Consider the following 23,810-nt stretch of genomic DNA (forward strand, 5'->3'; position numbering starts at 1 on the left):
AAGAGACGGGTCTGAACACACTATGTGATTTTAATGGTTCATGTTATTACTTGGATATAGACCCTATCTCACCCAATATTCATATTTTCCAAGTAAACTGTCATGCTCAGTTTAGGAGACTAGGCCGGCACATTATCCAACACGCCTAACGCCTAAGTGATATCACTGACAACTAATGAATTCATAGAGGAGAATTGAATTCTCTGTTTTATACAGGCAAATCGCATCCATCTCTGTTGCATCTAATTTTTTCCAACATCCTATAGAGGTGCACAGGACAATTTGTGATGCTAGGCCTACCAAAATTGGCCATTGTGTGTGCAGCTTGGTATGCCGGCTACAGCACAGCTTGCTGAATTTATTTTCCACCAAAGTGTACATTATATACGGTTGATTCTATATCAGAGTGGGTGAAGTGACCTAATGACGTACCTAGGGGAGGAGACACGTCACCAGGGGGAGGAGCTACAGCCGAACAGGGTACACAAAAAGTACCCTCGCGGGCTTGCTTCGCTCGCCACGCTTCGGGCTCGGTGGCTCACTTCGTTCGCCACCTAATTACTAAAGGTAATAGTTGGTGGCGTGGATAGTAGAGGAACTATCCCGCTGGCCTATCTCCTCCTACTTGTGTCGTGGCTCCTCCCCCTGACGGAAAAGGTCCCTTAGGCCACTTGGATCTAGCATCAACCATTATATACTGTAGGTTCAATGCACAAAATGGCTACCTGCTTGACTGATATTTATCATGGCTGCGTATCAGTTTATGGCGTGACAGAACAGCATTGCACACCGCATTCCTGTAGAACGTACACATATACAGGAGAAGTCTGAGGGACAACTTGTAGAACACAACAGCCATAACAGTGCAGTCTCCTTGTAATGTCATTGCAGATCTGTGTGTATACACGTGACCCGCAGATCCCTCACCAGCGTCACGTGCGCAGCTATTATATGTTTATGTTCATCGTCAGCATCAGCTGATTGGTTGCACGGAGGCGTGGATTAGAGGCGGCCTGCGATTGGCCACATAGCACGCCCTTGGTGTGTATGTGTCCTCCAGGCAGGAGGTGGGGCCGGAGCTGCCCATTGATTGGTCGGCAGAGTGTTGGCACTCCATGTGCCTGGATCAGTGTGTCCATTGGGTGTACTGGTGTTACCGGAAATACTGGCCCCGGGAAACGCAGCGGTGTGAGACCTGACCGCGGCCTTCCAGTGCACCTAGGCCGCAGTGCTTATACACACAGTGCACGTACACTCCTTATCCCGTTACAAGGGGGAGATTACCTGTGACATCATATTACCTGAGAGCTAGGTGTGCTGCGTATGTGTGAGGTTGGGCCATGCCAACGTGTATCCACCAGTATGTGGGGAATTAGGTGTGCCTGATGTCTACATATAGTGTTTCCATGCGCTGTGTATGTGTGATTCGTACATGTAACTACCATCCATGCGCTGTCTCTCTTATGTCTACTTGTAGTTAATGACATTAGTAGCATGCAGATGAATGGTGTGTATGATATGTACAGTGGTGTGGGGCGTATGTGGAATCTGCATACAGAGCAGTGGAGTATATGCGATATGTATATGCATGCAGACGAGTGGGTGTGTGTGTTATGATTATGTATATACTTGTAGAGGAGTGGTGTGTATATGATAGTGGCTGTATGTGATATGTATAGGCAGAGGAGAGAGGTGTATGTGATATGTACATGCATGGGAGAGAGGTGTATGTGACATGTACATGCAGGGGAGAGAGGTGTATGTGATACGTATATGCAGAGGGGAGTGGGGTGTATGATATGTACATGCAGAGGAGAGAGGTGTATGTGATACGTATATGCAGAGGGGAGTGGGGTGTATGATATGTACATGCAGAGGAGAGAGGTGTATGTGATATGTACATGCAGAGCAGAGAGGCGTATGTGATATGTTCATGCAGAGGAGAGAGGCGTATGTGATATGTTCATGCAGGGGAGAGGTGTATGTGATATGTATATGCAGGGGAGATAGGTGTATGTGATATGTACATGCAGAGGAGAGAGGTGTATATGATATGTACACGCAGAGGAGAGAGGCGTATGTGATATGTACATGCAGGGGGAGATAGGTGTATGTGATATGTACATGCAGGGGAGAGAGGCGTATGTGATATGTACATGCAGGGGAGATAGGTGTATGTGATATGTACATGCAGGGGAGATAGGTGTATGTGATATGTACATGCAGAGGAGAGAGGTGTATGTGATATGTATACGCAGAGGAGAGCGGTGTATGTGATATGTACATGCAGAGGAGAGAGGCGTATGTGATATGTACATGCAGAGGAGAGAGGCGTATGTGATATGTACATGCAGAGGAGAGAGGCGTATGTGATATGTACATGCAGGGGAGATAGGTGTATGTGATATGTACACGCAGAGGAGAGAGGTGTATGTGATATGTATACGCAGAGGAGAGAGGTGTATGTGATATGTACATGCAGAGGAGAGAGGTGTATGTGATATGTACATGCAGAGGAGAGAGGCGTATGTGATATGTACATGCAGGGGGAGATAGGTGTATGTGATATGTACATGCAGAGGAGAGAGGTGTATGTGATATGTATACGCAGAGGAGAGAGGTGTATGTGATATGTACATGCAGAGGAGAGAGGCGTATGTGATATGTACATGCAGAGGAGAGAGGTGTATGTGATATGTATATGCAGAGGAGAGAGGTGTATGTGATATGTATATGCAGAGGAGAGAGGTGTATGTGATATGTATATGCAGGGGAGATAGGTGTATGTGATATGTACAGGCAGAGGACAGAGGTGTATGTGATATGTACAGGCAGAGGACAGAGGTGTATGTGATATGTACAGGTAGGAGAGTGGGGTGTATGTGATATGTATATGCAGGGGAGTGGTGTGCATATGCTAAGTACATGCTTGCAGGGCAGTGTTGTACTGTATGTGTGATATGTACAACATGCAGACTAGCGGGGTATAGGTGCTATGTGCATGTATGTAGAGGGCTGCGCTGTACAACCAGGGCCGTCTATGTACGTTGGGAATGGGCAGGATCTGCCTGGCCCCGCCCGTCATGCTGCTGATGCTGTTATTCCCCACAGTGCCCGCGCTCAGGCAGTAGTCAGTAGTCAGGCCGCGGGCAGGATCCTGAGGACGGCAGCAGCAGCAAAAGACAATGGCAGCAGCATTATCCGGGGTGACGGTGAGCGCTGCTGCGGGGGTATGTGCGGTGGTGACCCGCTTGTGTTTGTGTGTTCACATTGCCATGCTGCCCATAGCCTTATAGGATATTACTGTAACATGCCATATAACTTTCCTCAGTATGGTGTGATGTACCGGGGGGGAGTCAGCTGTGACAGCAATAATCTCTCCCTGCGCTCCCATTCCCCTCCCTGCACACACACACCACCGTGTCACTGCAGCTGTATGTGTGGGTTTATTTATGTATCTGAAACATGACATCTGCCATTAGATTACTTATTATTCCTGCCTTTATACAATCATGTATGTATGTGTGTGATATATGTTATTAATATGAGATGTCATTTATAACACGTCTTGTAGAAGTGCAGTGTGCTCACCATAACATTGCCATGCAGGATACAAAGCTATTAATATACATATATAAGTGGGCTATTGTTGGTAGCATAGGATACACACCCCAAATCCTTTCATTTATCTATTCTATAATTCCCTATTGTAGTTATTACTTGCCTGACATATTTACCTGTGCTATATATTGCTGGTTGTCAAAACCAAATGTGGCTTCCTAATGCTGACTCCCTCAAGGTCACCTTATTGATAAACTTAATGAAAAACTTGCGCATTGAAAGTCTTGACTATATTTTTCTAGGTAAAAATAAATAAATCCAGAAGTGCATAATGAGACAACAACATATGTGTATGTAAGGATAGAAAATACGAGGGTGGTTCAATAAAGTAACAAGACCTCTCGCGTGTAATATCTATTTCAGCCTAATTTCCCGCCAGGCCAGAGCAGGTAGACCACTGCTTCCCCTCACGGCCATTACACTGCGCCTCATATCAGACATACTGTTCCATCATCAGCTGTAAGATGGGGTACTTGGTAGCTAAGCAAATGTGTAGGTGGGGTTGGCCCTAGTATGTGATGTAACTATGGCCCAGATTTATCAGGCATTGGAGAGTGATAAATGGCACAGATAAAGTCCCGACCAATCACTCTCCAAGGCTTGATAAATCTGAGTGTAACTTAAAAGCTGCATGACAACCTAAAGTGGTTTTAAAAATGTCTGCAGGAGAGGGTGTGAGTGTGAGGACCAATCAGGAGCCACAGTATCTGATTGCAGTTTCTCATTGGTCCTTCTGCTCACATCCCCCATCCTAGGCACCACACAGCCCTGTTTTTTTGCTAGGACTGTGGGATTGACCATGGAGCCCTTAAAAATGCATCTGCACAGAGCTGTCTCCATGGACATATTGGAGCTGCAGGGGGTATTCCAGCTTTATTTAATTAATTCTTCATGTCAATACATAATTATATTGGCAACGGAGTCATTTGTAAATTTGATAGACTAGAGCGATACTTTTTATTTTTTTACATGCCTCTTGTCTGCCATATAAAATTATGAAGCTGTGCAAATTTCATTTTGGTGCTATTTTTTTTTTCCATGTTACATAAAAATTTACATGGAACAGATTATATATGCACATTACATAATGTGCACATTATTATATATGCACATTACATACCTATGGATTATATATGCACATTATTCTAAGGGTCCTATCAAGAGAGATTTTTGGGGCCATTAAAAATGAATGTCTGCTGTGGTCTGCTCTTGCAGAAGCAGCTCCTTATAGCTTTATATGGGGACTGTGAACATTAAACTAAGCTACAAAAAAAAACTTACATGGTGTCAGCCACTGTAGCCTATGGCTTACATTTCCACTATTTTTTTCCATAGAGGAATACCTCTGAGGCATTAAAGAAGCCGGCTCTGACTCTGGTCGTGATGTCGTAGTACAAGCTGTCACTTTTTAGCATTTGCCAGGGAGAGCTCATCCTCATATAGGGCTAAAGAATAGGCCAGAAAATACATTTCAAATTGCAGCGATAAGGAAATGTTACTTTCTCTTACGTCCTAGAGGATGCTGGGGACTCCGTAAGGGCCATGGGGTATAGACGGTCACCGCAGGAGACATGGGCACTCTAAGACTTTAGATGGGTGTGAACTGGCTCCTCCCTCTATGCCCCTCCTCCAGACCTCCGTTAGATCCTGTGCCCAGATGAGGCTGGATGCTCTACTGAGTTTCTCTGAGAAGACTTTTGTTAGGTTTTTTATTTTCAGGGAGCACTGCTGGCAACAGGCTCCCTGCTTCGTGGGACTGAGGGGAGAGAAGCAGACCTACTTTACTGATAGGCTCTGCTTCTTAGGCTACTGGGCACCATTAGCTCCAGAGGGTCGGAACACAGGGTCGTCCTCGCTGTTCGTCCCGGAGCCGCGCCGCCGTCCTCCTCACAGAGCCGGAAGATGGCGCAAATCATATATATAAAAAAGCGCTGTATAGGCTGGGACTGTGTTTTCAGTGTCTAGTGGCGCTGGGTGTGTGCTGGCATACTCTCTCTCTGTCTCTCCAAAGGGCTTTATTGGGGGGGCTGTCCCCATATTAATATATCCCAGTGTGTGTGGGGGGTGTCAAAACGTGTGTGTCGACATGTCTGAAGTGGAAGGCTCGTCTAGGGAGGATGCAGAGCAGATGGTGGTGGTGTCTCCGTCGGCACAGCCGACACCTGATTGGTTGGACATGTGGAATGTGTTAAATGCTAATGTGACTTTATTACATAAGAGATTGGACAAAGCAGAGTCCAAGGACAAAGCAGGGAGTCAATCCATGGCTTTGACTGTGTTACAAGACCCTTCAGGGTCCTATAAACGTCCCTTTTCCCAGGTTGCAGACACTGATACCGTCACGGATTCTGACTCCAGTGTCGACTATGATGATGCGAGGTTACACCCAAGAGTGGCCAAGAGTATTCAATATATGATTATTGCAATAAAAGATGTTTTACATATCATAGAGGACCCTTCTGTCCCTGACACGAGGGTCTGCATGTTTAAGGAAAAGAAACCTGAGGTAACGTTTCACCCATCTCATGAGCTGAACGCTTTATTTGAAAAGGCTTGGGAAACTCCAGACAAGAGACTGAAGGTTCCCAAGAGAATTATTATGGCGTATCCTTTCCCCTCAAAGGACAAGTTATGGTGGGAATCCTCGCCCACGGTGGACAAGGCCTTAACGCGCTTATCCAAAAAGGTGGCGCTACCGTCCCCGGACACGGCGGCCCTAAAGGATCCTGCGGGTCGCAGGCAGGAAACTACCTTAAAATCAATTTACGCGCATACGGGAGCCCTACTCAGGCCTGCAGTAGCGTCGGCATGGGTTGGTAGCGCAATTGCAGCGTGGGTAGATAACTTGTCATCGGACATTGACACCTTAGATAAGGATGGTATTTTGTTGACCTTGGGTCACATAAAGGACGCAGCATTATATATGAGAGAGGCTGCGCAAGATATTGGGCTGTTGGGTTCAAGAGCCAATGCCATGGCAGTTTCTGCTAGAAGGTCCCTGTGGACCCGTCAATGGACGGGTGATGCTGATTCAAAGAGACTTATGGAGGCTTTGCCTTACAAGGGTGAAGTTTTATTTGGGGAGGGCCTCGCGGACCTGGTTTCCACAGCTACTGCGGGTAAGTCTTCTTTTTTGCCCCTTATGTTCTCCCACAGCAAAAAAAAACACCTCAATACCAGATGCAGTCCTTTCGGTCGCATAAGTTCAGAAAGGGTCCGGGCTCTTCCTTCCTTGCCAGAGGTAGAGGTAGAGGGAAAAGAACACCAGCTACAGCTAGTTCCCAGGAACAAAAATCCTCCCCGGCCTCTACAAAATCCACCGCATGACGCTGGGGCTCCGCTGGGGGAATCCGCATCGGTGGGGGCACGTCTTCGTCTCTTCAGCCAGGTCTGGGTTCAGTCGGATTTGGATCCTTGGGTGATCGAAATTGTATCTCAAGGCTACAAACTGGAGTTCGAAGATGTGCCTCCACACCGATTTTTCAAATCGGCCTTGCCAGCTTCTCCCCCAGAAAGGGAAATAGTTTCAGCTGCCATACAAAAGCTGTGTCAACAGCAGTGATTATCAAGGTTCCCCTAGGACAACAGGGAAAAGGGTTTTATTCAACCCTATTTGTGGTCCCGAAGCCGGATGGCTCGGTCAGACCAATCCTGAATCTAAAATCCCTAAACCTATATTTGAAAATGTTCAAATTCAAGATGGAATCTCTCCGGGCAGTGATCTCCAGCCTCGAAGGGGGGGATTTTATGGTGTCACTAGACATAAAGATGCATACCTTCATGTCCCCATATATCCTCCTCATCAGGCGTACCTGAGATTTGCTGTACAGGACTGTCATTACCAGTTTCAGACGTTGCCGTTTGGGCTTTCCACGGCCCTGAGAATTTTCACCAAGGTGATGGCAGAAATGATGGTGCTCCTGCGCAAGCAAGGGTTCACAATTATCCCATTCTTGGACGATCTCCCGATAAAGGCAAGATTGAGAGATCAGTTACTAAAGAGCGTGTCTCTCTCCCTGAGAGTACTACAACAACACGGCTGGATTCTAAATCTACCGAAGTCGCAGTTGGTTCCGACGACTCGGCTGTCATTTTTGGGCATGGTTCTGGACACGGAAAAAAAGAGGGTTTTTCTCCCAACGGAAAAAGCCCAGGAACTCCAGAGCATGGTCAAGGACCTGCTGAAACCAAAAAGAGTGTCAGTTCATCAATGCACTCGAGTATTGGGAAAGATGGTGGCGGCCTACGATGTTCGTCAGGTTCCATGCAAGAACTTTTCAGTGGGACCTTCTGGACAAATGGTCAGGGTCCCATCTACAGCTACATCAGAGGATAAGCCTGTCCCCCAAGGCCAGGGTCTCTCTCCTGTGGTGGCTCCAGAGTGCTCACCTTCTAGAGGGTCGCAATTTCGGCATTCAAGATTGGGTTCTTGTGACCACGGACGTGAGCCTCCGAGGATGGGGAGCTGTCACACAAGGAAGAAATTTTCAGGGAATATGGTCAAGCCAGGAGGCTTGTCTACACATCAATGTGCTGGAATTAAGGGCCATATACAACGGCCTGCAACAGGCGGAGAGTTTTCTTCGCAACCTACCTGTTCTGATCCAATCAGACGTCACAGCCGTGGCGCATGTAAACCGCCAGAGCGGGACAAGGAGCAGAGCAGCAATGGCAGAAGCCACCAGGATTCTTCGCTGGGCGGAAAATCATGTAAGCGCTCTGTCAGCTGTCTTCATTCCGGGAAGCAGATTTCCTCAGCAGACACGATCTCCATCCAGGAGAGTGGGGACTTCATCAAGAGGTCTTTGCAGAGATAACAAGTCATTGGGGACTTCCACAAATAGACATGATGGCGTCACGCCTCAACAAAAAGCTTCGGATGTATTGTTCCAGGTCAAGTGACCCTCAGGCAGTGGCGGTGGACGCACTAGTGACACCGTGGGTGTTTCAGTCGGTCTATGTGTTCCCTCCACTTCCACTCATCTCAAAAATACTGAGAATCATAAGACGAACAAGAGTGCAGACAAAACTCATTGTTCCAGATTGGCCTCGAAGGGCCTGGTATTCAGATCTTCAGGAAATGATCGCGGAAGATCCGTGGCCTCTTCTTCCCAGGGAGGACCTGTTGCAACAGGGGCCCTGTGTGTTCCAAGACTTACCGCGGTTGCGTTTTAAATCCTAGCTAGAAAAGGTATTCCGGGGGAAGTCATCCCTACTCTAATCAAAGCTAGGAAGGAGGTAACAGCGAAGCATTATCACCGTATCTGGAGGAAATATATTTCTTGGTGTGAGGCTAAGCATGTTTCTACGGAGGATTTTCAGCTGGGGCGTTTTCTCCACTTTCTACAGACAGGAGTGGATATGGGCCTTAAGTTAGGCTCCATTAAGGTGCAGATTTCGGCCTTATCTATATTCTTTCAGAAGGAATTGGCGTCTCTCCCAGAAGTCCAGACTTTTGTAAAGGGAGTGCGGCACATCCAACCTCCTTTTGTGCCCCCAGTGGCACAGTGGGACCTTAACGTGGTGTTACAGTTCCTTAAATTGCACTGGTTTGAACCTCTTCAATCGGTGGAGTTAAAATTTCTCACTTGGAAAGTGGTCGTGTTGTTGGCCTTGGCATCTGCGAGGCGGGTGTCCGAATTGGCAGCTTTGTTTAACAAGAGCCCCTATTTAATTTTCCATGTGGATCGAGCGGAGTTGAGAACTCGTCCTGAATTTCTATCTAAGGTGGTTTCGTCGTTCCATATGAACCAACCTATTGTGGTGCCTGTGGCTACGGGTGACATGGAGGATTCCAAGTCCCTTGATGTAGTCAGGGCCTTAAAAATGTATGTAGCCAGGACGGCTTGGGTTACGAAAACAGAGGCACTGTTTGTCCTGTATGCGGCCAACAAGGTTGGCGCTCCTGCTTCTAAGCAGACTATTGCTCGCTGGATCTGTAACATGATTCAGCAGGCTCATTCTACCAAATTCGGTAAAGGCCCATTCCACTAGGAAGGTGGGCTCTTCTTTGACGGCTGCCCGAGGCGTCTCGGCATTACAGCTGTGCCGAGCAGCTACTTGGTCGGGTTCAAACACTTTTGCAAAATTCTACAAGTTTGATACCCTGGCTGATGAGGACCTCATGTTTGCTCAATCGGTGTTGCAGAGTCATCCACACTTTCCCGCCCGGTCTGGAGCTTTGGTATAATCCCCATGGTCCTTACGGAGTCCCCAGCATCCTCTAGGACGTAAGAGAAAATAAGATTTTAAACCTACTGGTAAATCTTTTTCTCCTAGTCCGTAGAGCAGGGGTAGGGAACCTTTTTTCTACCGAGGGCCATTTGGATATTTATAAAATCCTTCGGGGGCCATACAAAAATTCTCAACTTAAAAAATGACCCTGCCCCCCAGTAGGTCTGCCCCTTAGTGCGCGCCAAAAAAATGGGTGTGGCCAGTTAAAATGGGACGTGATACACATATGCCCCCAATAGTGCGGTGCCAGATCCACAATTGCCTCCACAGTGCCAGGTATACAAATGCCCCCCACAGTGCCAGGTATACAGATGCCCCCACAGTGCCAGGTATACAGATGCCCCCACAGTGCCAGGTATACAGATGCCCCCCACAGTGCCAGGTATACAGATGCCCCCCACAGTGCCAGGTATACAAATGCCCCCCACAGTGCCAGGTATACAGATGTCCCCACAGTGCCAGGTATACAGATGTCCCCACAGTGCCAGGTATACAGATGTCCCCACAGTGCCAGGTATACAGATGTCCCCACAGTGCCAGGTATACAGATGTCCCCACAGTGCCAGGTATACAAATGCCCCTCACAGTGCCAGGTATACAGATGCCCCCCACAGTGCCAGGTATACAGATGCCCCCCACAGTGCCAGGTATACAGATGCCCCCCACAGTGCCAGGTATACAAATGCCCCCCACAGTGCCAGGTATACAGATGCCCCTCACAGTGCCAGGTATACAGATGCCCCTCACAGTGCCAGGTATACAGATGCCCCTCACAGTGCCAGGTATACAGATGCCCCTCACAGTGCCAGGTATACAGATGCCCCTCACAGTGCCAGGTATACAGATGCCCCTCACAGTGCCAGGTATACAGATGCCCTCCCCTCTCCCCTCCGTGCTGCTTACCGTGCTCCTTTCGGCGGGACACGGAGGAGAGCGCGGCTGTCGGGTGGGAGCGGCGGCGTGTAGTACTTCAAACCAGCCGCCGGTTCGAGAGCCAATCAGAGCTCGCGGACCGGCAGCTGCGGCTCCTGATTGGCTGCCGGTCCGCGAGCTCTGATTGGCTCACGGACCGGCGGCTGGTTTGAAGTACTACACGCCGTCGCTCCCACCCGACAGCCGCGCTATCCTCCCTGTTCTGACAGCTGAGACACGCTGCCGCCGGACTGAGCGGCAGCGTGTCTCACTGACACAAGCTGGTTGGCCGGACCAAACGGCTTTGGGGGCCGTATACGGCCCGCGGGCCGGAGGTTCCCCACCCCTGCCGTAGAGGATGCTGGGCGCCCGTCCCAGTGTGGACAATTTCTGCAAGGCTTGTATATAGTTGTTGCTTACATAAGGGTTATGTTACAGTTGTGATCAGTTTCTGACTGATGCTGTTTTATTCATACTGTTAACTGGTTTGGTATATTCCATGTTGTACGGTGTGTATGGTGTGGGCTGGTATGTATCTTGCCCTTAGATTAACAAAAATCCTTTCCTCGTACTGTCCGTCTCCTCTGGGCACAGTTCTTTAACTGAGGTCTGGAGGAGGGGCATAGAGGGAGGAGCCAGTTCACACCCATCTAAAGTCTTAGAGTGCCCATGTCTCCTGCGGAGCCCGTCTATACCCCATGGTCCTTACGGAGTCCCCAGCATCCTCTACGGACTAGGAGAAAAAGATTTACCGGTAGGTTTAAAATCTTATTTTTCTGGAATGGCCACTAAATTATTAGAATCATTGAGTAGAAAGAGCCACATGATTGCATTCTATACATTTTGTTATTGTTGTAGGGCAATCCTAGCTGTGGGAGAGGACAAGATATCCAATCAATAAGTACAGTGAATGTAATTATCAGCACTGCTGTCACTGGATGTCTCCCAGCTAGCTGCTAGCTGTCTACTAATCCCCTTTATTAACAACAGCGGGCCTGATTCAGAGAAGTAAGCAAAGCCGGTGTTCCACGCAACGGAGCGACTATCAGCAGACTGCGTGTGTGCTGCGTTTGCATTGCATATGCGTCAAGGTGCTGCTGCAAACCCGCACGCAATGAGGACTCCTTCGCAAAGTGGTTGATATGAAGTGACTGTTTGGGGGTGATAAAATGGTGTTAGCAGGGAATGGTTGTTAAATCGCAGTTGTGTATCTGACGTACGCTGCGAGCCCTAACGTACAAAAACATGGTGCCTTGTGACTACTGTCGGATCCAGTATGCGTAGCCATAGGTCTACCCGTCATCCCGACCAATGTCTGATTGTTATGGCTTTCTGCATAGTTCCACTTTTAATGGAAAATAACGTGCAAAGTTTGTAATGGCAATACAATAACTATTCTCACAAGCAACCATCTTTCCTGCAGAATGGGTAACTGACATACTGTAAGAGGTATGCTGCCCGCCACTAGATAAATAAAATGGTGATAGCTTTCCTGTAGGACTTAGAAGCAAGGACCTATGGAAACCTTGGTCATGGAAGGACACCCATGGAGAGATTGCTACCTGCATAGCGGAGGGTATCACGATCACCTAACTGAAAGTGGGCAGTGGCTTCCAGTCTGTTGTCACCTTCTACAGCTCTGTTGTCCCTGTCTGGAGAAATGGTGGTAATGGTGAGGGCACCAGGGGATGGGGCATTACCTATAAATGTGGGATTAGTAATAATTTATATAGGACATTTGCATTTTTCTAGCATTAATTAGTATCACACAGTTTCTTACAGACAGAGAATTGCCCATTAGCCAAGTAACTGCACCTGCAAAATGGCAACACATTGTGATAAAGGATGTACGAAGGGCTCCACCGCTATACTTACTCATATCCGTATTCCCTCCTAGAACTCTGGAATCAGAACGTTCTATATATTCTTGGTAGAGGGATATTTGATTTGTCTCCAGTTTATGTGAAATATATGTTTTGTGTTTCATCCGTGTTTAGCTTTCATCTTCTGAACCATCCTCTGAATCATCCCTCTCTGCTAAGGACAAAAGAAAGTATAACTATAAGCATGCATTAAGCAGAGTTCAACTGTGGCCATTATTAAACAGTGGGGTGGTATTCATGTGATCGCCGGTCAGCTGACCGACGGTCACATGACCTCCTCCACCAGCCCGACGGGTCACTGTCCCGATGGTCGGCATGCCGACCAACAGGGACTATTTCCACTCGTGGGTGTCCACGACACCCATAGAGTGGGAATAGAACCCGTGGCGACCGCAGGTCGCCACCGAGCCCGCAGCGTGGCGAGCGCAGCGAGCCCGCAAGGGGCTTGCTGCACTCGCCCCTCCCCGCCGGGATCCCGGCGTCGGTATGCTGCCGGGATCCCGGCGTCGGTAAGCTGACCGGCGGTCAGGAGACTGCCGGTCAGCCGTACTACACCCATTTGTAAACAAACGCAAATGCATCCATGGCACACAGTATCAGATGCAGCCTGTGCTCCCCATATCAAATGCAAGGTCAAATGCATAGCCATGCCCCAGTTAACTGGCAGTTCCACAAAAATAAAGATTAAATCCTGTCCAATTCTATTAAATAATCCACACCAGTCCGACAAGTGACACACAGATTAACACACAGAGAAAATGGTAAACAAGGTTTTATGTAAGAGTATCAGTTAACACAATACAGTACCTATTGTAATCGTTAATTGTACGGAGTTCTGTTCACTGTTTGGGTGTTTGTTTACAAATGTGTCCTGTAGAAAAGATTGGAAAGCTCTTCTTCCTCCCCCTCTTTAACCTCTCCTTTTTGCGATTATCTGCCCCTCCTTTTATTTATGTATACCAATCAGAAGCCTTTGTTTTTATATATGAAGCTTTTAGTTTTTGTGGTGCGCACTATTGTATTGTTCAACAATTACTTTGCCACTATATTTATTGTTGTCAGCGTTCCTGTGGCTAAATAAAGTTTGCAAGAGAAAAAAATGTTCTGAATGCAAGTGGCGTGGGAGCATATACTTTTCATTTCAATAGCCTGTTATATTCAGGGGAGTTTCATGCAGGTTTGCTACATGCAGAAACTCCAGTAAAAATGAATGGGAGAAGCTCCGTAAATGAAATCTAAATAAAACTGGGCAAATTCCTGTACCAGCCGCAGATTTTACTATCTGGGTTGATTACCGCTGTTAACGCAGGAAAATTAAGTGTTGGAAGTGCAAAAAACAGGGTGGGCCTCCCTGATTGGAATATTGGTTACAGGTTTTTTTTCTCATCCTTTTGTTGTAATAATTGACTGCAATGTAATTTTCTTGTAAACCCCTGGATATATGGCTATAAAAAAACAACCATATCTAGATAAATTGTTCCGCATGGAGCCAATCCGATGAATGAGAGAAGAACACAGTTCGCTAATGTCATTGATTAGACGCTAAGCCAATTGCAAGCTGTTTCTTGTTCTAGCCACAGTTTAATTCCCTGCTTTAACCACATCTCAATAGAATTTAATTAAATGTCTATTTGGGTAAAAATAATTACAACTACAGGTATTCTTTACAAATGGCACATTCATTTCTATGGCCAATCCATTCCAATAATGCTTTGAAAAGTAGCGCACAACCCCATTTTAATACATTAACCATTGGAATAAATTGGGCATTGAAACGAAAGGGGAAAAAAAAAATCACAATGCAGTTTAAACTTCTGTTGACACCCGGTGTGTATGTACACAAGTGTAGTGACCTATTTTGAACACACAGAAACATAAAATACAACACTCGGAACCTGCACCACAGTTCATATGCATGTAGTCACCAGTATGGGCATGTAGAATAGGTTTAATTTTTTTCATGCTAGTTAGTGTGATTTGCAATTTTGGTATCTGCATTTCCCTATGTTCCAGCACCACACTTGTGTAACTTTTTGTAGAGGTTCTGCACATAAAGGAACATATTTATAATAGAATAAATAAATTGCAGGGCATCCTCTAAAATGGACGTTTTTGGGGGCTACTAGCAAATATTAAGCAGCCCCTGAATGTCTGGATGGGAGACCTCAGCAGATATCAGAGATATCTGCTGTGGTTCCCCCATTTCAATCGTAAGTGTGGCCCCCAATTGCTAATGCCATTGTAGTCTATGGGCAACATTAGGCACAATTTTTTGGGAGTGAGTGCAGTACCAGTCCTTCCCTGGTACTGCACTCACGTGTAGTCTGATGACTGCATGCATTGCAGTATGGTTGGGATCTGAACCATCACATTACCTCTGACACATAGCAGGGACTAGCTCCTATTTAAAGACCCTGTCACTGCATGTAACTGAAGTTAAATACTGCCAATACTTAATTTGTTGTTGCTGCGCTATGAAGTTACAGTATAACTATCAGGACACAGTCCCAATAATTGATATGTATGGCCCGTATGTATGCCGGACATGCAGTGATCCAAAATTTGCTGTAAACCAAGGGTGGACAGGATGGGAACAGACTATTAGACAAGGGTGGACAGGGAGAAGGCAGGCAGGTGCTTGGAAAAAAGAGTGTGGTGTTGGTTTTTTGTAAACTGTGGGGAAGTCAGAGGTAAATTGCATCCTAGGTTAATATATGCTGAGTGTGCTGAAAACTTTCTTTGCTTTAAATGTTTTAATTTGTGAAAATTAGCAATTAGCTTTGGGTTAAATCATATTTATGCACATAGGGCCTAATTCAAGGTTGATTGCAAAACAACATTTGCCTCTAATGGGCAAAACCATGTGTACTGTAAGTGGGGCAGATGTAACATGTGCAGAGAGAGCTAGATTTGGGTGGGTTTTATTCATGCTTTCCTACTCTCCCGGAATGGCCGGGAGGCTCCCGACAATCGGGTGACCCTCCCGGCCCGCTGGAAGAGCAGGCAAGTCTCCTAATTTCAGGGGTCCCCCCTGCCCGTCCGCCCATTTAGTGTGTAAAGTGGGCGGTCCGGGCAGTTGATGACGCGATTCTTGCTGAATCGCGTCATCATAGCCACGCCCCCTGCAGTGTAATGCCGGTGATCGCGGCATTACAGAGCGGGGGGCGTGGCTTAAAGGATGTGCCACTGTAACCCCGCCCCCATCCTGTCCCTGACCTGCCCCCATCCCGCCTCCGGTCCACCCCCTCCTCACATCACAGCCCACCCCTGCCCACCGATGAGCCGACCTGGCTGCTCTATCCCGCAGAGAGCAGCCAGAATGTCGGTAAGTATGGTTTTATTGTTTCTGTGCAGGGTAAATACTGGCTGCTTTATTTTTACACTGCAATTTAGATTTCAGTTTGAACACACCCTGCCCAAATCTTAAGGTGCATACACACTTGCCGGGAAAATGAGCGAAGTCGCTCATTTTCACACTTCCTAAGCGACATTGCTCACTTTCTTGGCAGGTGTGTATGCCGCCGACTTGCAATGCGCAGCCCCACGGGTCGTTAACAACCCTCGTTGTCAGCTATGCAGGCAGCTCAGTTTGGACTGTCGTCCAAGAGCTGCCTGCATGGCCGGGCCGCTGCATGACGTCGCTGAGCGATATGAACGTCCTATCGCTCGGTGTGTATACCCGGCCGCCGACCACCCCCCGGAAGGGGAATCACTAGGCGACGTCGCTCATAGAGCACTTCGCCTAGTGTGTACCCACCTTAACTCTCTCTGCACATGTTACATCTGCCCGACTTGCACTGCACATGGTTTTGCCCATTAGAGGAAAATGTAGTTTTGCAATCAACCTTGAATTAAGCCCATAGTACATTGTTCTCAAAAGAAGCTTATAGTTGAAGTTAAGCATTAGAACACATATAGGAGCTGATACAGAGTTTTCAGGAAAGTAGGTGTAAATTATGGGTAAGACAAGTAGTGCGGGTAAATGTAGTGCATTTCCGTCCATATGCAGAACTGTGCATGTCTCGCGATGCATTCGCCTCCACATTGGCAGCGTATGTCCTTAGAAAAGAGATACTAGTAACATGTATATGCGTGTGTGTTTGCAGGGAAAGTATTATGTTTGTTTTTTTCTCTTGTGGCCTTCAAAATCTTTCACCGTTAGGCTTAAGGCCCATACACGCTATGCGATTTTGAGCTCAAAAATGCCCAGTGTGAATGCAGCTTTATACATGTAACATCTAATGAGACTGCTTCATGCCTGTGTCTCATTACCTGCACATGTAGTTGCAGACTAGGGCAGTAGGTGGGAGTCTTACCCTTTGTTTCTCTCACGTCCTAGGAGATACTAGGATGGTAAGAGTTACCATGGGGTATAGATGTGGTCCATTAGAGCCATGGCACTTTAAATTCTTCAGTGTGCTGGCTCCTCCCCTCTATGCCCCTTCTGCAGACTCAGTTTAGAAAAATGTGCCCAAGGAGCCGGGTGCATTCTCTGAAGCTCCAGAGCGTTTTCTTCAAAACTTTATTTTAGTTTGTTATTTTCAGGCAGTGCTGGCTGGCACCAGTCGGACTGCGTCGTGGGACTTAGGGGCAACGGGAGGGGGGGGGGGGGGGGACACAAGACCAACCTCTTGCAGGGCTAATGGTCTGTATCCCCGCTGACAGGCAGGGTTGCACAATTAAAATCAAATAGTTAAACTGATGTTTGTAGAAGTATGACCTCATATCATAACCCCGTATTTCGTCATGTTGTACAGTGCCACATACATATAATGCCCCAGTACAGTGCCATATACATACAAAAATACAAAAAAAGAGTGCCCCCACAGTGCCAAATACATATATGCCCCCACAGTGCCAGATACATATATGTCCCCAGTGCCAGATACACATATCCCCACAGTGCCAGCTATGCCCCCAGTGCCAGATACACACATCCCCACAGTGCCAGCTATGCCCCCAGTGTCAGATACATATGCCCCCGCAGTGCCAGCTGTACCACACATGTCCCCCCAGTGCCAGATATGCTTCCAGTGCCAGATACACATGCTCCCAGTGCCTGCTATGCCCCCAATACCAGATATGCCCCCAGTGCCAGATACACATGCCCCCCCCCCAAGTGCCTGCTATTCCCCAAGTGCCTGCTATTCCCCAAGTGCCAGACATGCCCCCAGTGCCAGATACACATGCCCCAAGTGCCAGATATGCCCCCAGTGCCAGATACACGTGTCCCCACAGTGCCTGTTATGCCCCCAGTTCCGGAAATGCTTCCAGTGCCTGCTATGCCCCCAGTGCCAGATACACATGTCCCCACAGTGCCTGCTATGCCCCAGTTCCAGATATGCCCCCAGTGCCAGATACATATGTCTCCACAGTGCCTGCTATGCCCCCAGTGCCAGATACATATGTCCCCACAGTGCCTGCTAAGCCCCCAGTGCCAGATATGACCCCAGTGCCATATACACATGTCCCCACAGTGCCTGCTATGCCCCCGGTTCCAGATATGCCTCCAGTGCCTGCTATGCCCCCAGTTCCAGATACACATGTCCACACAGTGCCTGCTATGCCCCCAGTGCCTGCTATGCCCCCAATGCCAGATACACATGTCCCCACAGTGCTCACCAGCCCCTCCACGCCCTGCTCACCACGCTGCTGCTGCTCACTCTTCGGCGGCGGTGTCTTTCTTCAATTAGGCGCCCGTCCGTGAGCCAATTAGGAGCCTTAGCTGCCGGTCCACGAGCTCTGATTGGCTCATGGGCCAGCGCCGAATTGAAGCGAGACACCGCCGCTGGAGAAGCATGCGTGTGTCTTGGGCTGGGGCCAGCGGTGGCCAGGCGCCGACCGAGCCGCATGCGGCTCAAGAGCCGCGGATTGGCCACCGCTGTACTAAAGGCTGCATGCAGGGAAGCGCTGCTCCTCCAAGGACCCTCAATAACACCTTATACTGGTACCAGGGGGTTTCATAGAAGAGGGGGGCAAGATATTGTGTTTCTGCTGCGGGATACACTGGGCTCCACAAGGATAGACATAGTGGTGTAGAGTAGGATCTTGATCCGAGGCACCAACAGGCTCAAAAGCTTTGACTGTTCCCAGAATGCATAGCGCCGCCTCCTCTATAACCCCGCCTCCCTGCACAGGAGCTTAGTTTTGTAGTTGGTGCCGCAGATAGCAGGCACATAACAGAAAAAGCTGCAAGGCATACGCAGCGAAACGCGTTAGGCTTTTACCCATTGGAGCAGGACATTTTCTCAATTAGATCCGGACCAGCCCCTACCAATTCTTTCCAGTTTTCCAGAGGAGTCCCAGGGAGGCACCATCCAATTACCGCACTGCATGAGGTACCCACTGCACATGGGACACTGCATTCCATCTTCAATCCTCTAGCGGCATATGGAATTTGTAAAGGACTCTCTTATTACCATATAAAAGGGACTCTCCACAGTGGAATATTAACTGGACTTTTAGCACTCCAGGGCACGATTTGGAACGGATTCTACAGAGCTCTATGATACATGTCCTGAACCATTAATTTGGGTAACAAAATTCTCATTTCATATATATACCGTATATACTCGAGTATAAGTCGACCCGAATATAAGCCGAGGCACCTACTTTTCCCCCAAAAAACTGGGAAAACTTATTGACTCGAGTATAAACCTAGGGTGGGAAATGCAGCTCTAGCCGTACACAGCCCTCATACGGCCAGATATGCCCCCCAGTGCCAGATATACCCCCACAGTGCTAAATATGCCCCCATGGTGCTAGATATTTGCCCTCATAGTGCCAGATATGCCCCCACATTGCCAGATACACATATTCCCCCACAGTGCCACATATGCCCTCATACTGCCAGATAATCCCCCACAGTGTCAGATATGCCCCCACAGTGCCAGATATGCCCTCATACTGCCAGATAATCCCCCACAGTGCCAGATATGCCTTCATAGTGCCAGATATGCCCCCACAGTGCCACATATGCCCTCATACTGCCAGATAATCCCCCACAGTGTCAGATATGCCCCCACAGTGCCAGATATGCCCTCATACTGCCAGATAATCCCCCACAGTGCCAGATATGCCTTCATAGTGCCAGATATGCCCCCACAGTGCCGCATATGCCCTCATACTGTCAGATAATCCCCCACAGTGCCACATATGCCCTCATACTGCCAGATAATCCCCCACAGTGCCACATATGCCCTCATACTGCCAGATAATCCCCCACAGTGCCACATATGCCCTCATACTGCCAGATATGCCCCCACAGTGCTACATATGCCCCCACAGTGCCAGATACCGTATGCCCTCATAGTGCCAGATATGCCCAGCCCCCAACTACCCCACGACAACCCCCCCCCCCCCACTGACACACCCGCGCTCCAGCCCGTAGCCCGTCTCTACTCACCATCAATGATGACGGGGCACGGGAGTACAGGCAGCGGCTGGCGGTGCGGGAAGCGGTGTCCGGCCTTGGGACGGAACGCAGCGGCTGAGGAGGCGGGCGGCTGAGGAGGCGGTCAGCGCGGCGGTGCTTTAGCGAGCATGGAGAGGGAGAAGGATGGCTGCAGCAGCGTCACTGGTGGATGCACCAATTACAGTGCGCTGCTGCGGCTCCCGAGTCCCCCTCCCTCCCTCCTCCTCCTCCTCCTCCTCCTCAAATGGCTTCTCCCTGCGCTCTGCTCCTGCACATGACTCCCGGGAGCATCACTCGAGTATAAGCCGAGGGGGAGCTTTTTCAGCACAAAAAATGTGCTGAAAAACTCGGCTTATACTCGAGTATATACGGTATATATTTCTTTTTTTTTTCTTTTTTTTGTGTATGCACATGGCACATTTAAATGTACAGAATATTACTGTTTTTTAATCAGTTAGCGCTTTTAATAAATTTGTTTTTAATTGTACACATTTAGTGGATCATTGCTCTTTCCCCCTTGCAGCGCAGCCACCTTTTCCTTTTTTTTGTGATTATATTGGGAGTGACTTCCCTCTAAAACTAGGCTGCTGCTTAGCCGAGCATCTCGCCTCACAGCGCCCGAATATCCTTGGGTATATATTATCCTTTTTCGCATTTACACATAACAGAGGGGCTGCTCTGGGCGGCCCTAAGAAGAGCTTTTTTTTTTGAGAAGAAAAGTGAAGACTTCAAGGGCTGTAGCAGTGTGTACATATCTAGTTACATTCACTGCTGCAGCTCCATCTCTCCCCAGCGGCGCTGTACACTCCCGAGCCCTGGTTGCCGGGTAACTACAGCAGGAGGCTCCGGTTTTCTTCTGAGTCAGGCACACACAATGGGGGCTCTCCGGGATCGCGTGGCCGCGCTATGGGAGGTGGTGAGTGGGTCCCGCTCGCGGGACCCGTGCTGTTTCGCGGGCCGCGTGCGCTGGCGGTGGACACTGTGGCAGTACAGGCGATCCCACTAGATCACCAGGGCATGGGTGCAGGTCAGGTTTTCTCTTAAAACCTTTTTTGTGTGTAGCCCGCAGTACCTGGTGGTTTTGCCAGCAGAGGGGATAAGGCTTAGACCTGGAGCCCCTCCCGCAGCCCCAGGGCGCCATTTCCAGAAAATGTTCCCGCCCTGGAGCTGCATATCTGTGTCTCCCTCACTCCCTGTCAGTGTTTGGGCGCCATTTCTCTCAGCTACACTGTTCCTGGGACTGCTTGGGCAAATCCTCCTTTGTAAAGCCGCCTGGTTGACAGCGCTGTGACTTTACATGACACTTAAATATTCTACATGTCAATTAGACAGTGTTAGTTAAGAAAGAGTGCATTTAGTCAGGGTTCTCTGGTACAAGTACCCTGTGATATACATTCAGTTCTTACTGTGCAGTGTTATATCTATTGACTACATAGCTATATACATAAGCTGGTCCAGTGCAGTATTATTGTTAGTAATAACCTCTGCATTGTATAACTGTGACTATATGTGTGTGCATTAGCTTGCTGAGTGGTTTCCATTTCGTGTCTCTCACTCAACTTGCTATCCCTCTATTCTATAACCTGAGGAGGCTTGTTGCGTCAGGTTTTATAATTATATAGGATTTTCACAAGATATACTTTAATACGTACGTATTTTTCTCTGTGATTTTAGTCACCATATCTCTCTTGTGTCCCTGCTTCTGCTTACTACACTGCGCAGGGGTTTGGGCAAGAGGTATTGTGCTGCTGACAATTGTACTTTGTTACCTGATACTGCAAGTTATATCATGTCTGCTTCTGAAGGTAACGGTTCTGGGGCTGAACACACTGCCAGTGTTGCTGAAGCCACAGATCCCTATGAGGAGACCATAGCAGCTGTGGGCTCTGGTTCTGGGGGCTCCTTGCCCCCCAGTGGGACTGTGGCAATGGGGGTGCATAATGACCCACCGTGGGCTACTTTCTCCACGCTTCTACATACGCTAGTTACTAAACTAACACCCCCTATGGGACCTCCTATGCCGGTGCAACCGTATGTGGTCCCTGCAGCTAACCCGCCATGGGCGGATAATTTGTCTGCTCAATTGAAGAAGTTGAACCAGTCCTTGACTACTAAAAAGTCTGACCCTCGCTCGCCTAAGATCAAGGGGTCCTCTAAGCGAGCTCTTATCTCCTCACAAGCCACTGCTGTCACTGACACCTCGTCTGATGAAGATGGTGCTTACACTGACACCACAGATTCTGACACAGATACTGCTTAGGGGGAGGGAAGTTCACATGTGGATGTTCCTGATCTTTTGGAGGCTATTAAGTTGATTTTACAGATTACGGATGATCCCGAGCCATCCGCCCCTCCTAAGAAACCAGGTTCAAGCGCCAGAAGGTGGTTAAACAAGTTTTAGCTCACTCTGATCACCTAGTGGATATACGTCAGGAACCCTGGGGAAACCGGGGCACAAAGTTTGTGCCTCAAAAGAAGATGCTGGCTCGCTATCCCCTCGCGCCAGAGCTGTCTAAAAATTGGGAAACGCCTCCTCCAGTAGAGTGACTAGGATGGTGGTTGTCTAAAAGCGATTTACACCCTCACGGGTGCTGCACAAAGGCCGGCTATTGAAGCATGGGCCCTAGAGTTAGAAGCTGAAATCTCTTCGGACCATGCTAGACAATGCTTGTCATATATTGTCACAGCTTCTCATTATATTAAAGAGGCGGCTTCTGATGCCTGTATCCTAGCAGCCAAGGCCTCTACTACATCAGTCCTGGTTCGCCGGATATTGTGGCTGAGATCCTGGTCTGTGGATCTGGACTTTAGAAAAACCCTGGAGGTACTCCCTTTCAAGGGAGATATTCTGTTTGGGGAGGACTTAAATAAGATAGTGGCTGACTTGGCTACTGCCAAAACTGCCTGTCTGTCAAGTACCGCTCCTTCTGTGTCGAAGGCTAAAGGTACGTCCTTTCGCCCCTTTCGTCCTTCAGGTAAAGCAAAAGGTCAGGCGTACAACAAGCAGGCCTGCACTTCCAAACCTGGTAAGCCGAAGCCCAAAAGAGCCTGGGCTGCCCATCAGCCAGCTTCCAAGACCGATAAGCCTGCCGCATGACGAGGCGGGCCTCCCCCTGGGGGATCCCAGGGTGAGGGGCCGTCTTCTAGGGTATACCCAGGAATGGTTAAGGACCACTTTCTCTTACGTCCTAGAGGATGCTGGGGACTCCAAAAGGACCATGGGGTATAGACGGGATCCGCAGGAGCTTGGGCACACTAAAAAGACTTAGGGGTATATGCAATTCACGGCGAATCGCGGCAATTTTTCGCCGTTTTTTAATTCGACTTAATTCGACAGGTGAATTCCGGAAGGTGGCTTCCGGAATTCACCATATTCAATGAAAAACGGATTTGCCAGAATCGCGGGCGAAAATCGGCAGATTTGGCGGATTTTGCCGCGATTTGAAAAAACGGGAAAAACACGGAAAAAAAAATGGCGTGGGGTCCCCCCTCCAAAGCATAACCAGCCTCGGGCTCTTCGAGCTGGTCCTGGTTCTAAAAATGCAGGAGAAAAATTGGGCAGGGATCCCCCGTATTTTTAAAACCAGCACCGGGCTCTGCGCCTGGTGCTGGTGCCAAAAATACGGGGGACAAAAAGAGTAGGGGTCCCCCGTATTTTTAACACCAGCATCGGGCTCCACTAGCTGGACAGATAATGCCACAGCCGGGGGTCACTTTTATGCCGTGCCCTGCGGCCGTGGCATTAA

General features: G+C 48.5%; 1 protein-coding gene across 2 annotated transcripts in view; it reads left to right on the forward strand.

The window, feature by feature from the left end:
• The first annotated feature begins 1,297 nt into the window (after positions 1 to 1,297).
• The window catches only part of LOC134966230 (branched-chain-amino-acid aminotransferase, cytosolic-like), a 194,976-nt gene continuing 172,463 nt past the window's right edge, over positions 1,298 to 23,810 (forward strand). The window contains exons 1-2 of one of the 2 annotated variants that reach the window (XM_063942800.1): positions 1,298 to 1,312; positions 3,112 to 3,230. In XM_063942800.1, the coding sequence (XP_063798870.1) occupies positions 3,186 to 3,230 (45 nt within the window). In that variant the 5' untranslated portion in view covers positions 1,298 to 1,312; positions 3,112 to 3,185. Of the gene's footprint in view, positions 1,313 to 3,111; positions 3,231 to 23,810 lie in introns of those variants that run through there. The other variant, XM_063942801.1, reaches the window with a different exon arrangement.

This window comes from Pseudophryne corroboree, chromosome 10 (genome assembly GCF_028390025.1).
Source record: "Pseudophryne corroboree isolate aPseCor3 chromosome 10, aPseCor3.hap2, whole genome shotgun sequence".
NCBI classification, from domain to species: domain Eukaryota; kingdom Metazoa; phylum Chordata; class Amphibia; order Anura; family Myobatrachidae; genus Pseudophryne; species Pseudophryne corroboree.